Here is a 15,000-nt window from a genome sequence, read left to right as displayed (position 1 = left end):
GTCTTAATGAGTACAGTAGTACCCAGTAGTCTTAATGAGTACAGTAGTACCCAGTAGTCTTAATGAGTACAGTAGTACCCAGTAGTCTTAATGAGTACAGTAGTACCCAGTAGTCTTAATGAGTACAGTAGTACCCAGTAGTCTTAATGTGTACAGTAGTACCCAGTAGTCTTAATGAGTACAGTAGTACCCAGTAGTCTTAATGAGTACAGTAGTATCCAGTGGCCTTTCCTTCAGGTAAAAGTATATCCTCTGCTGTTCGGACCGTTTTACCAGTTCGGCTGGTCACCCAGTATCTGTGTCAAAGCCCATGTTAAAACAAACGTCTGGTCACCCAGTATCTGTTAAAACAAAGGAGAGGTAGGTGGTCATGTGTGTTTACTCTGTCTCACATCTCATCTGTCTTGGGACTGACGTTTCTGCTGGGTAATGGTAGAGATAGTAGATGGTAGAGATAGTAGATGGTAGAAATAGTATATGGTAGAGATATTAGATGGTAGAGATAGTAGATGGTAGAGAGAGGAGACACACACTGGTTATCCTACGCTTAATTATCTCCTTAATAACAGCTAGTAGATTCTGTCTGCCGCTTTGACAGATTCATTTATGTCTCAGTCCCTGAGTTCTGGAATCTCTCCCTCATCTCTCTCTCTCTCTCTCTCTGTCTCTTTATCTCTCTCTCTCTCTATCTGTCTCTCTCTGTCTCTCTCTGTCTCTCTCTCTCTCTCCCATTAATTTGTTCGTTCTCTCTCTCTCTCTCTCTCTCTCATTAATTTGTTCTCCTCTCTCTCTCTATCGTGTCTCTTTCTATCCCCCTCCTAAAATGTTTGTTGTTGTTGGTGAGACAAACCCTTTACAGAGAGTAGTAGCATGTGGATCCCCATCTCTGTACTGGTCCCCTGGAACAGAGATATATAGTCTAGTACTGGTCTCCTGGAACAGAGAGATATAGTCTAGTACTGGTCCCCTGGAACAGAGAGATATAGTCTAGTACTGGTCCCCTGGAACAGAGAGATATAGTCTAGTACTGGTCTCCTGGAACAGAGAGATATAGTCTAGTACTGGTCTCCTGGAACAGAGATATAGTCTAGTACTGGTCTCCTGGAACAGAGAGATATAGTCTAGTACTGGTCTCCTGGAACAGAGAGATATAGTCTAGTACTGGTCTCCTGGAACAGAGATATAGTCTAGTACTGGTCTCCTGGAACAGAGAGATATAGTCTAGTACTGGTCTCCTGGAACAGAGAGATATAGTCTAGTACTGGTCCCCTGGAACAGAGAGATATAGTCTAGTACTGGTCTCCTGGAACAGAGAGATATAGTCTAGTACTGGTCTCCTGGAACAGAGATATAGTCTAGTACTGGTCTCCTGGAACAGAGAGATATAGTCTAGTACTGGTCTCCTGGAACAGAGAGATATAGTCTAGTACTGGTCTCCTGGAACAGAGAGATATAGTCTAGTACTGGTCTCCTGGAACAGAGAGATATAGTCTAGTACTGGTCTCCTGGAACAGAGATATAGTCTAGTACTGGTCTCCTGGAACAGAGAGATATAGTCTAGTACTGGTCTCCTGGAACAGAGAGATATAGTCTAGTACTGGTCTCCTGGAACAGAGATATATAGTCTAGTACTGGTCTTCTGGAACAGAGAGATATAGTCTAGTACTGGTCTCCTGGAACAGAGAGATATAGTCTAGTACTGGTCTCCTGGAACAGAGATATAGTCTAGTACTGGTCTCCTGGAACAGAGAGATATAGTCTAGTACTGGTCTCCTGGAACAGAGAGATATAGTCTAGTACTGGTCTCCTGGAACAGAGATATATAGTCTAGTACTGGTCTCCTGGAACAGAGAGATATAGTCTAGTACTGGTCTCCTGGAACAGAGATATATAGTCTAGTACTGGTCTCCTGGAACAGAGAGATATAGTCTAGTACTGGTCTCCTGGAACAGAGATATATAGTCTAGTACTGGTCTCCTGGAACAGAGATATATAGTCTAGTACTGGTCTCCTGGAACAGAGATATGTATAGTATAGTACTGGTCTCCTGGAACAGAGATATATAAAGTCTAGTACTGTCTTTTTCCACCTTTCCTCATGGGTTGGTTTTTGTTCTGACATACACTGTCAACTGTGGGACCTTATATAGACAGGTGTGTTCCTTTTTACAAATCATGTCCAATGCATTGAATTTACCACAGGTGGACTACAATCAAGTTGTAGAAACATCTCAAGGATGAGCAATGGAAATAGGATGCACCTGAGCTCAATTTCTAGTCTAATAGAAAATGGTCTGACTACTTATGGAAATAAGATGTGACCTTTTTCTATTTCTAATACAAAATATTGAGAAAAAAAATACTTGCGCTTTGTCATTATGGAGTATCGTGTTGTCATTATGGAGTATTGTGTTGTCATTATGGAGTATCTTGTTGTCATTATGGAGTATTGTGTTGTCATTATGGAGTATTGTGATGTCATTATGGAGTATTGTGATGTCATTATGGAGTATTGTGATGACATTATGGAGTATTGTGATGACATTATGGAGTATTGTGATGTCATCATGGAGTATTGTGTGAATAGATCGATGAGGGAAAACATAATGTAATCATGTTTAGAATAAGGCTGTAACAACAAAATGTGGAAAAAGGGAAAATTGTTCTGAATACTTTTTGAATGCACCGTACATGATCTATGTGTCATCAGCCAGAGAACCCAGATCCTGTTATTGATATCCTCTGGAATGATGCACTTCCTGTAATACTTCTGCATTATGCCCAAATGCAATTAGCTGTGTCTGTCTGTTCATCCTGTCTGTTCATCCTCTCTGTTCATCCTGTCTGTTCATCCTGTCTGTTCAACCTGTCTGTTCATCCTGTCTGTTCAACCTGTCTGACCATCCTGTCTGTTCATCCTGTATGTTCATCCTGTCTGTTCATCCTGTAACTGTCTGTTCATCCTGTCTGTTCATCCTGTCTGGTCATCCTGTCTGGTCATCCTGTCTGTTCATCCTGTCTGTTCATCCTGTCTGATCATCCTGTCTGTTCATCCTGTCTGTTCATCCTGTCTGTTCATCCTGTCTGTTCAACCTGTCTGACCATCCTGTCTGTTCATCCTGTATGTTCATCCTGTCTGTTCATCCTGTAACTGTCTGTTCATCCTGTCTGTTCATCCTGTCTGTTCATCCTGTCTGTTCATCCTGTCTGATCATCCTGTATGTTCATCCTGTCTGTTCATCCTGTAACTGTCTGTTCAACCTGTCTGTTCAACCTGTCTGGTCATCCTGTCTGTTCATCCTGTCTGTTCATCCTGTCTGATCATCCTGTATGTTCATCCTGTCTGTTCATCCTGGTAGTACTGGTGTTGAAGTAGGTTCAGGTGAGGTAATAATCTGCCCTCCCCCCTCCTCCCCCTCTCCTCCTACCCCCTGCCCATCCCATCCTGGCCCTTGGGAGAGAGAGGTCCAAAATAGATGATGACGGGTCTCTCTCTCTCTCTCTCTCTCTCTCTCTCTCTCTCTCTCTCTCTCTGTTTCTCTCTCTCCCTCACTCTCTCTGTTTCTCTCTGTTTCTCTCTCTCCCTCACTCTCTCTGTTTCTCTCTCTCTCTCTCCCTCACTCTCTCTGTTTCTCTCTCTCTCCCTCACTCTCTCTGTTTCTCTCTCTCTCTCCCTCTTTCTTTCTCTGACAGTTTCGTCCTCTTAACTTCCACAGCTAATGGACTAATGCACTTCACCTCTCTGCTAGGGCCTGTGTTTTCTATCCTGGGATACATACTGAATGTCACTTCAACTCTCTGCTAGGTCCTGTGTTCTGAAGTCAAGTGGTAACCATGACCACCCTCATGCTTAATGTTAATAATACAGAGTAATAATATATAGTGTACTATTCCACCAGAGTAATACTCTATAATTTACTATTCCACCAGAGTAATACTCTATAATGTACTATTCCATCAGAGTAATACTATATAATGTACTATTACACCAGAGTAATACTGTATAATGTACTATTTCCCCGAGTAATACTATATAATGTACTCCTGCACCAGAGTAATACTCTGTAATGTAATATTCCACCAGAGTAATACTCTATAATGTACTATTCCAGCAGATTAATACTATATAATGTACTATTCCATCAGAGTAATACTATATAATGTACTCTTCCACCAGAGTAATACTATATAATGTACTATTACACCAGAGTAATACTCTATAATGTACTATTTAACCAGAGTAATACTATATAATGTACTCTTCCACCAGAGTAATACTATATAATGTACTCCTGCACCAGAGTAATACTCTGTAATGTAATATTCCACCAGAGTAATACTCTATAATGTACTATTCCAGCAGATTAATACTATATAATGTACTATTCCATCAGAGTAATACTATATAATGTACTCTTCCACCAGAGTAATACTATATAATGTACTATTACACCAGAGTAATACTCTATAATGTACTATTTAACCAGAGTAATACTATATAATGTACTCTTCCACCAGAGTAATACTATATAATGTACTATTCCACCAGAGTAATACTATATAATGTACTATTTATTACACCAGAGTAATACTATATAATGTACTATTCCACCAGAGTAATACTATATAATGTACTATTTATTACACCAGAGTAATACTATATAATGTACTATTCCATCAGAATAATACTATATAATGTACTATTCCATCAGAGTAATACTCTATAATGTACTATTCCATCAGAGTAATACTATATAATGTACTATTACACCAGAGTAATACTCTATAATGTACTATTCCACCAGAGTAGTACTCTATAATGTACTATTCCATCAGAGTAATACTATATAATGTACTATTCCACCAGAGTAATACTATATAATGTACTATTCCATCAGAGTAATAATATATAATGTACTCTTCCACCAGAGTAATACTATATAATGTACTATTACACCAGAGTAATACTCTATAATGTACTATTTAACCAGAGTAATACTATATAATGTACTCTTCCACCAGAGTGATACTATATAATGTACTATTCCACCAGAGTAATACTATATAATGTACTATTACACCAGAGTAATGCTATATAATGTACTATTCCATCAGAGTAATACTATATAATGTACTATTCCATCAGAGTAATACTCTATAATGTACTATTCCACCAGAGTAATACTATATAATAGACTATTCCACCAGAGTAATACTCTATAATGTACTATTACATCAGAGTAATACTATATAATGTACTATTCCACCAGAGTAATACTATATAATGTACTAGTCCACCAGTGTAATACTCTATAATGTACTAGTCCACCAGAGTAATACTCTATAATGTACTAGTCCACCAGAGTAATACTCTGTAATGTACTATTCCATCAGAGTAATACTCTTGAATCCAACCAGCTACATTGTAACATGAGCTGAAATGGTTACTGACCTAAATGCCCACTGGCTATGTAGTTCAGGTTCGGTAGAGTTAATTCTACTAGACTGACGTCCAATATGGCCGAAGAGTCTGTGGCACGTTTCAGACTCATGGAATACATATATTGTTCACGTACGTTAACTCGAGGACAAACGTTGCGTATTCAGATGATAAACATTAATGACGTTCTTCTTTTAAATATAAGATGAAAAAAACGATTTGAAGCTACACTTCATACAGGCTATTTAAACTAAAGTGTTTTAACGGACATCAAATCCATCATTAAGAACGCTGCTTTTTAACACAGACTTTTGAAATCCTTTCAAAGGGTAAATAAATGGGTGCATGGGATCATAATGGATATCTCCAAATGTTTTTTTTACAGTCTGGAACTAATCTAAGTGATTTGTCATCCCCCCCCCCCCCCCCTCCCCAGAAGACACAAATGTAAATGTGTGACTTTATTCAATTGAATGGAGAGCTGGACTCTGCTGGGTAATGGAGGATGTAGAGAAAGACGAGAGGGGAAAAATGTGTAGTATTAATTGAATTTGGGTAGCTGTGCTTGACTGCTCGAATGTGACTGTCCCTCTCTCTTAGAGAGAGAGAGAGAGAGAGAGAGAGAGAGAGAGAGAGAGAGAGAGAGAGAGAGAGAGAGAGAGAAAGAATCTTCCTCTATTTTGGACCTTTCTCTCCCCAAGGAGTTGAGAACAGAACATCATGGTAATGTGGGGTTGAGAACAGAACATCCTCCACCTGGTTTAACAGACCAGAACATCCTCCACCTGGTTTAACAGACCAGAGCACCAGAAATCCTCCTGGCTTTGGAGAGAGGAAGGGAAAGAACCCATTGATGGACAACGTAAAGTGTGTGTCTGTCGACCAACGCAAGGTTGTAGTAGACGTGTCTACCAGCAGCAAACCGCCATAGTAGGTTACACAGTTGAGAGTTTAAACCCCACCACCTTCCCTTCCTCCCGTATCACAGCACAGACTGTTAATCTCAACATCAGCGTGACACCCCGCGACGAAGCGGATGGTGGTGGGTGTGCACGGTGCACGCACAGATGATCCTTTTTTTTCTTTATTTTACCTGAAGCTCTCATCAGTGGTTCACGCGCACGCCTTTCAGTTCAATTCCACGCGTATTTTTTTTTTTTGTTAATGCGAGAGAGAGAAGATAAAATATATAATTTCATGACGGAATTGAGGGGTGATGAAACGGAATTACACCACGGTTTCCTGCTGCAGGGATAGATGCTTCTATCTTTCGTTACTGTTACGTTACACTGGCAGGAGCGGCTCGCAAATAAGTGTGGGCTACGGTAACCGTCCACCGGTCCACCGCTGAGACAAGCTCTCTATCTCCTGCTATGTGCGGGGAATACAGATACCCGTGCACTGAATCCGCAACGCCACCAGCAGAGCTCTCGGACAAGCGTCGTACCTGCGCGCACTGAGAGATGCTAGTATGATAGCTCTTTCTTTCAAATGCAGATGTCAAATACTGCGGAGAGTGAACAAAGGTATGGTAGCCTTGTATTTTCTACGTTGTCGGTATTACTGTGCGTGCCTGTGTGTGTGTGTGTGTGTTCTGGTGGGTGCGTGCGTGCGTAATGACCATACGAGTGCTACTCGGGATTGGATTAACGTTAGAAGGAAACTGCTGACATTTAAAACGGGAGAAATGTCTCTAGGTTCTCATGGGTTGCAGTGACATCGACGGTGTAGTGGAGGTGGTGAGGGAAGGAGGGGACATGGAGAGAAGTGGAACGTCATTCCCTGCACACGGTTTGTTTTGAAGTCCGCCGGCTGGGGAGACAGCCACTGTGTGTCGCCTCTGGCTAAAGAGACTGGAGTGGTCGTTCTCCTGATGTGTGAGATGGACGATATGAATATGTTGTAGGACCTATAGTAGGATTATAGGACTGACTGCTTGGTTATGTTATGACAGTAGGACTATAGGACTGGTGGGTTATGTTATGACAGTAGGACTATAGGACTGGTGGGTTATGTTATGACAGTAGGACTATAGGACTGGTGGGTTATGTTATGACAGTAGGACTATAGGACTGGTGGGTTATGTTATGACAGTAGGGACTATAGGACTGACTGGTGGGTTATGTTATGACAGTAGGACTATAGGACTGGTGGTTTATGTTATGACAGTAGGGACTATAGGACTGGTGGGTTATGTTATGACAGTAGGGACTATAGGACTGGTGTGTTATGTTATGACAGTAGGACTATAGGACTGACTGGTGGGTTATGTTATGACAGTAGGACTATAGGACTGGTGGGTTATGTTATGACAGTAGGACTATAGGACTGGTGGGTTATGTTATGACAGTAGGACTATAGGACTGGTGGGTTATGTTATGACAGTAGGACTATAGGACTGGTGGGTTATGTTATGACAGTAGGACTATAGGACTGGTGGGTTATGTTATATAGGACTGGTGGGTTATGTTATATAGGACTGGTGGGTTATGTTATGACAGTAGGGACTATAGGACTGGTGGGTTATGTTATATAGGACTGGTGGGTTATGTTATGGCAGTAGGACTGACTCGTGGGTTATGTTATGACAGTAGGACTATAGGACTGGTGGGTTATGTTATGACAGTAGGACTATAGGACTGGTGGGTTATGTTATGACAGTAGGACTATAGGACTGACTGGTGGGTTATGTTATGACAGTAGGACTATAGGACTGACTGGTGGGTTATGTTATGACAGTAGGACTACAGGACTGGTTGGTTATGTTATGACAGTAGGACTACAGGACTGGTTGGTTATGTTATGACAGTAGGACTATAGGACTGGTGGGTTATGTTATGACAGTAGGACTATAGGACTGGTGGGTTATGTTATGACAGTAGGACTATAGGACTGGTGGGTTATGTTATGACAGTAGGACTATAGGACTGGTTGGTTATGTTATGACAGTAGGACTATAGGACTGGTGGGTTATGTTATGACAGTAGGGACTATAGGACTGGTGGGTTATGTTATGACAGTAGGGACTATAGGACTGACTGGTGGGTTATGTTATGACAGTAGGGACTATAGGACTGACTGGTGGGTTATGTTATGACAGTAGGACTATAGGACTGGTGGGTTATGCTATGACAGTAGGACTATAGGACTGGTGGGTTATGTTATGACAGTAGGGACTATAGGACTGACTGGTGGGTTATGTTATGACAGTAGGGACTATAGGACTGACTGGTGGGTTATGTTATGACAGTAGGACTATAGGACTGGTGGTTTATGTTATGACAGTAGGGACTATAGGACTGACTGGTGGGTTATGTTATGACAGTAGGACTATAGGACTGGTGGTTTATGTTATGACAGTAGGGACTATAGGACTGGTGGGTTATGTTATGACAGTAGGGACTATAGGACTGGTGTGTTATGTTATGACAGTAGGACTATAGGACTGACTGGTGGGTTATGTTATGACAGTAGGACTATAGGACTGGTGGGTTATGTTATGACAGTAGGACTATAGGACTGACTGGTGGGTTATGTTATGACAGTAGGACTATAGGACTGACTGGTGGGTTATGTTATGACAGTAGGGACTATAGGACTGGTGGGTTATGTTATGACAGCAGGACTATAGGACTGGTGTGTTATGTTATGATAGTAGGACTATAGGACTGACTGGCGGGTTATGTTATGACAGTAGGACTATAGGACTGGTGGGTTATGTTATGACAGTAGGACTATAGGACTGACTGGTGGGTTATGTTATGACAGTAGGACTATAGGACTGACTGGTGGGTTATGTTATGACAGTAGGGACTATAGGACTGGTGGGTTATGTTATGACAGCAGGACTATAGGACTGGTGGGTTATGTTATGACAGTAGGACTATAGGACTGACTGGTGGGTTATGTTATGACAGTAGGACTATAGGACTGGTGGGTTATGTTATGACAGTAGGGACTATAGGACTGGGGGTTATGTTATGACAGTAGGACTATAGGACTGGTGTGTTATGTTATGACAGTAGGACTATAGGACTGGTGGGTTATGTTATGACAGTAGGACTATAGGACTGGTGGGTTATGTTATGACAGTAGGGACTATAGGACTGACTGGTGGGTTATGTTATATAGGACTGGTGGGTTATGTTATGACAGTAGGACTATAGGACTGGTGGGTTATGTTATGACAGTAGGGACTATAGGACTGACTGGTGGGTTATGTTATGACAGTAGGACTATAGGACTGGTGGTTTATGTTATGACAGTAGGACTATAGGACTGGTGGGTTATGTTATGACAGTAGGACTATAGGACTGGTGGGTTATGTTATGACAGTAGGACTATAGGACTGACTGGTGGGTTATGTTATATAGGACTGGTGGGTTATGTTATGACAGTAGGGACTATAGGACTGGGGGTTATGTTATGACAGTAGGGACTATAGGACTGGTGGGTTATGTTATGACAGTAGGACTATAGGACTGGTGGGTTATGTTATGACAGTAGGACTATAGGACTGGTGGGTTATGTTATGACAGTAGGACGATAGGACTAGTTGGTTATGTTATGACAGTAGGACTATAGGACTGGTGGGTTATGTTATGACAGTAGGACTATAGGACTGGTGGGTTATGTTATGACAGTAGGACTATAGGACTGGTGGGTTATGTTATGACAGTAGGACTATAGGACTGGTGGGTTATGTTATGACAGTAGGACTATAGGACTGGTGGGTTATGTTATGACAGTAGGACTATAGGACTGGTGGGTTATGTTATGACAGTAGGGACTATAGGACTGACTGGTGGGTTATGTTATGACAGTAGGACTATAGGACTGGTGGGTTATGTTATGACAGTAGGACTGGTGGGTTATGTTATGACAGTAGGGACTATAGGACTGGTGGGTTATGTTATGACAGTAGGGACTATAGGACTGACTGGTGGGTTATGTTATGACAGTAGGGACTATAGGACTGACTGGTGGGTTATGTTATGACAGTAGGACTATAGGACTGGTGGTTTATGTTATGACAGTAGGGACTATAGGACTGACTGGTGGGTTATGTTATGACAGTAGGACTATAGGACTGGTGGTTTATGTTATGACAGTAGGGACTATAGGACTGGTGGGTTATGTTATGACAGTAGGGACTATAGGACTGGTGTGTTATGTTATGACAGTAGGACTATAGGACTGACTGGTGGGTTATGTTATGACAGTAGGACTATAGGACTGGTGGGTTATGTTATGACAGTAGGACTATAGGACTGACTGGTGGGTTATGTTATGACAGTAGGACTATAGGACTGACTGGTGGGTTATGTTATGACAGTAGGGACTATAGGACTGGTGGGTTATGTTATGACAGCAGGACTATAGGACTGGTGTGTTATGTTATGACAGTAGGACTATAGGACTGACTGGTGGGTTATGTTATGACAGCAGGACTATAGGACTGGTGGGTTATGTTATGACAGTAGGACTATAGGACTGACTGGTGGGTTATGTTATGACAGTAGGGACTATAGGACTGGGGGTTATGTTATGACAGTAGGACTATAGGACTGGTGTGTTATGTTATGACAGTAGGACTATAGGACTGGTGGGTTATGTTATGACAGTAGGACTATAGGACTGGTGGGTTATGTTATGACAGTAGGGACTATAGGACTGACTGGTGGGTTATGTTATGACAGTAGGGACTATAGGACTAACTGGTGGGTTATGTTATGACAGTAGGACTATAGGACTGGTGGTTTATGTTATGACAGTAGGACTATAGGACTGGTGGGTTATGTTATGACAGTAGGACTATAGGACCGGTGGGTTATGTTATGACAGTAGGACTATAGGACTGACTGGTGGGTTATGTTATATAGGACTGGTGGGTTATGTTATGACAGTAGGGACTATAGGACTGGTGGGTAATGTTATGACAGTAGGGACTATAGGACTGGTGTGTTATGTTATGACAGTAGGACTATAGGACTGGTGGGTTATGTTATGACAGTAGGACTATAGGACTGGTGGGTTATGTTATGACAGTAGGGACTATAGGACTGACTGGTGGGTTATGTTATGACAGTAGGGACTATAGGACTGACTGGTGGGTTATGTTATGACAGTAGGACTATAGGACTGGTGGTTTATGTTATGACAGTAGGACTATAGGACTGGTGGGTTATGTTATGACAGTAGGACTATAGGACTGGTGGGTTATGTTATGACAGTAGGACTATAGGACTGACTGGTGGGTTATGTTATATAGGACTGGTGGGTTATGTTATGACAGTAGGGACTATAGGACTGGGGGTTATGTTATGACAGTAGGGACTATAGGACTGGTGGGTTATGTTATGACAGTAGGACTATAGGACAGGTGGGTTATGTTATGACAGTAGGACTATAGGACTGGTGGGTTATGTTATGACAGTAGGACGATAGGACTAGTTGGTTATGTTATGACAGTAGGACTATAGGACTGGTGGGTTATGTTATGACAGTAGGACTATAGGACTGGTGGGTTATGTTATGACAGTAGGACTATAGGACTGGTGGGTTATGTTATGACAGTAGGACTATAGGACTGGTGGTTTATGTTATGACAGTAGGACTATAGGACTGGTGGGTTATGTTATGACAGTAGGGACTATAGGACTGACTGGTGGGTTATGTTATGACAGTAGGACTATAGGACTGGTGGGTTATGTTATGACAGTAGGACTATAGGACTGGTGGGTTATGTTATGACAGTAGGGACTATAGGACTGGTGGGTTATGTTATGACAGTAGGACTATAGGACTGGTGGGTTATGTTATGACAGTAGGACTATAGGACTGGTGGGTTATGTTATGACAGACAGGCATTCAGACAGACATACAGGCATTCAGACAGACAGACAAACCCCAGGTGAATCTACCATTGGACATTTTCTAGCTGGTGTTGTGTTTGGTCATCTACTGTAGTCTTGACATAATCTCGTCAACTCATCTCTCTAACACTTCCTTCTGAGATATCAGCCAGTGGGCGTCTCTGAATTCCGATGATGATATCCACTATGCGCACGTTCAGAAATAATCCCCAAGGCCATGAGCTTGTTTCTGTATAGATGGATTAAATACACAAGCGGTTTGAATCCTCCGACTAGCCGTACTATTGGTGACGTAAACTGAGTATGCAGTTTGCTTATTGGTCATAGTATGGATGTAGTTAGTTTGCCAAAAGTTCCCGGATGTTGACACTATTGCCGTGCTTTTAGGGCCCACGATGCAGTTCTTCATAAAAATGGCCGTTTTACAACATTTTCGGATTTGAAGAAAATGGCGGAGAATAATGCAGCCGACGTCCGACGAGAGAGGACACAAATTCACTGCTTTTACAAATTATGACAAATGTTAAGAAAATGTTGAGCAATGTAATAATGTAATTACCTTTCAAATGAGTTAAGTTATGTTGGCTGACAATGTGTTAGCTATGCTAGCCTTTGGAAACCGCATAGCATATCATTACAGCAGTTGCTTGTATAACCCGGTATGTTAGCTAGCTACCTAGCGTTAGTTGGCTACTAACACATCGAACTCGCCAGTATATTAACTACACGCTCTCTAACTAACTAACATTTATTGACTTGATTATTCACGTAATTCTTAGCTTAGCTAAGTGGTATAGCATTCTCAATGGACATTGTTAATGTAGTTGTAAGATGTGAAGCTAGTCATTTGTTATGCTAACAAGCTAGCAAGAGGTTGCATAGCAACAGCATCAACTTCCGGTACACAGGCGAAGCTCTAGTACAATCAACTGAAAGGATACCGTTTGTTTACAGCATACTACAATTAACTAATAGCATGTGGTATGTAGCATATACTCATTTAGTATGTAGTATATACTCATCAAGTATGTAGTATATACTAATTGAGTATGTAGTATATACTCATTAAGTATGTAGTATATACTAATTGAGTATGTAGTATATACTTATTAAGTATGTAGTATATACTCATTTAGTATGTAGTATATACTCATTTAGTATGTAGTATATACTAATTAAGTATGTAGTATATACTAATTTAGTGTGTAGTATATACTCATTAAGTATGTAGTATATACTAATTTAGTATGTAGTATATACTCATTAAGTATGTAGCATATACTAATTAAGTATGTAGTATATACTAATTTAGTATGTAGTATATACTCATTAAGTATGTAGTATATACTCATTGCGTATGTAGTATATACTCATTAAGTATGTAGTATATACTAATTTAGTATGTAGTATATACTCATTGAGTGTGTAGTATACAGTATGTGTGTGACATCTGCTGATGTTTGTGTGAAAAGGGCTTTATAAATACATTTGATTGAAAGTATGGGCATTCAAACACAGCTACAGGGTGTGTATCAACCATCATGTTGTCTTGACATGACATTGGCTCTAGTGGAGACGTGGTCAGGGCAGTGGACTCCCTAGTGGACTTAGAGATGGGACTGACACACACACACACACACACACACACACGAGCTGACAAGGTAAACATCTGTTGTTCTGCCTCATGAACAAGGCAGTTAACCCCACTGTTCCCCGGTAGGCCGTCATTGTAAAATAATAATTTGTTCTTAACTGACCTTGCCTAGTTAAATAAAAGGTAAAATAACAATACTAAATGAAGAGATAGAGACGAGTGGATCAGATGTCCCTAGGGATTCCACTTTCAACTTCCACTTTCTTTAACCTAACTACTTCCTGGCAACAACCACACGTCTTTAACCTAACTACTTCCTGGTAACAACCACACGTCTCAGATGGCTTGTACTTTGACATCCATCTGTCTTGGAGTCGGAACTGTCCATAAGGGTTAATATCACATCCTTCATACTGCTAGACTATTGGCCGAGGCCCTCAACCATTTAGATGGTGTCACGATGACGTAATCCACACAGCTTTTCAACCGTCTCCTCAGACTGAGACCGTCTGCTAGATAGATAGGAGCGTTAGCTTAGCATAGAACATCAACACCCATAACACCCATAATACTGTAGGTGTTCCACAATGTCGATAATCATCTTTGGTGACTTCAATATTTATCGCATTTTTTTCTTGTACGGTAATTATTCAACCCGTCGTGGATAGGAGAGGGGACGGTGAGGGTGGATAGGAGAGGGGACGGTGAGGGTGGATAGGAGAGGGGACGGTGAGGGTGGATAGGAGAGGGGACGGTGAGGGTGGATAGGAGAGGGGACGGTGAGGGTGGATAGGAGAGGGGACGGTGAGGGTGAATAGGAGAGGGGACGGTGAGGGTGAATAGGAGAGGGGGTGGTGAGGGTGGATAGGAGAGGGGACGGTGAGGGTGGATAGGAGAGGGGACGGTGAGGGTGGATAGGAGAGGGGACGGTGAGGGTGGATAGGAGAGGGGACGGTGAGGGTGGATAGGAGAGGGGACGGTGAGGGTGGATAGGAGAGGGGACGGTGAGGGTGGATAGGAGAGGGGACGGTGAGGGTGGATAGGAGAGGGGGTGGTGAGGGTGGATAGGAGATGGGGTGGTGAGGGTGGATA

General features: G+C 41.7%; 1 protein-coding gene across 26 annotated transcripts in view; it reads left to right on the top strand.

The window, feature by feature from the left end:
* LOC118938861 (glutamate receptor-interacting protein 1) overlaps positions 1 to 15,000 on the top strand; it is a 722,511-nt gene that overhangs the window by 467,061 nt on the left and 240,450 nt on the right. For 4 of the 26 annotated variants that reach the window (XM_090201311.1, XM_090201306.1, XM_090201310.1 and 1 more), the window contains exon 1: positions 6,269 to 6,965. The exons of 21 other annotated variants lie outside the window; for them this stretch is intronic. In XM_090201311.1, the coding sequence (XP_090057437.1) occupies positions 6,911 to 6,965 (55 nt within the window). In that variant the 5' untranslated portion in view covers positions 6,269 to 6,910. Of the gene's footprint in view, positions 1 to 6,268; positions 6,966 to 15,000 lie in introns of those variants that run through there. One more of the 26 variants, XM_090201318.1, reaches the window with a different exon arrangement.

Source organism: Oncorhynchus mykiss, chromosome 15 (genome assembly GCF_057628025.1).
Source record: "Oncorhynchus mykiss isolate SJ-2025 chromosome 15, ASM5762802v1, whole genome shotgun sequence".
In the NCBI taxonomy this organism is placed as follows: domain Eukaryota; kingdom Metazoa; phylum Chordata; class Actinopteri; order Salmoniformes; family Salmonidae; genus Oncorhynchus; species Oncorhynchus mykiss.
This window is presented reverse-complemented; position numbering and strand designations above follow the sequence as displayed.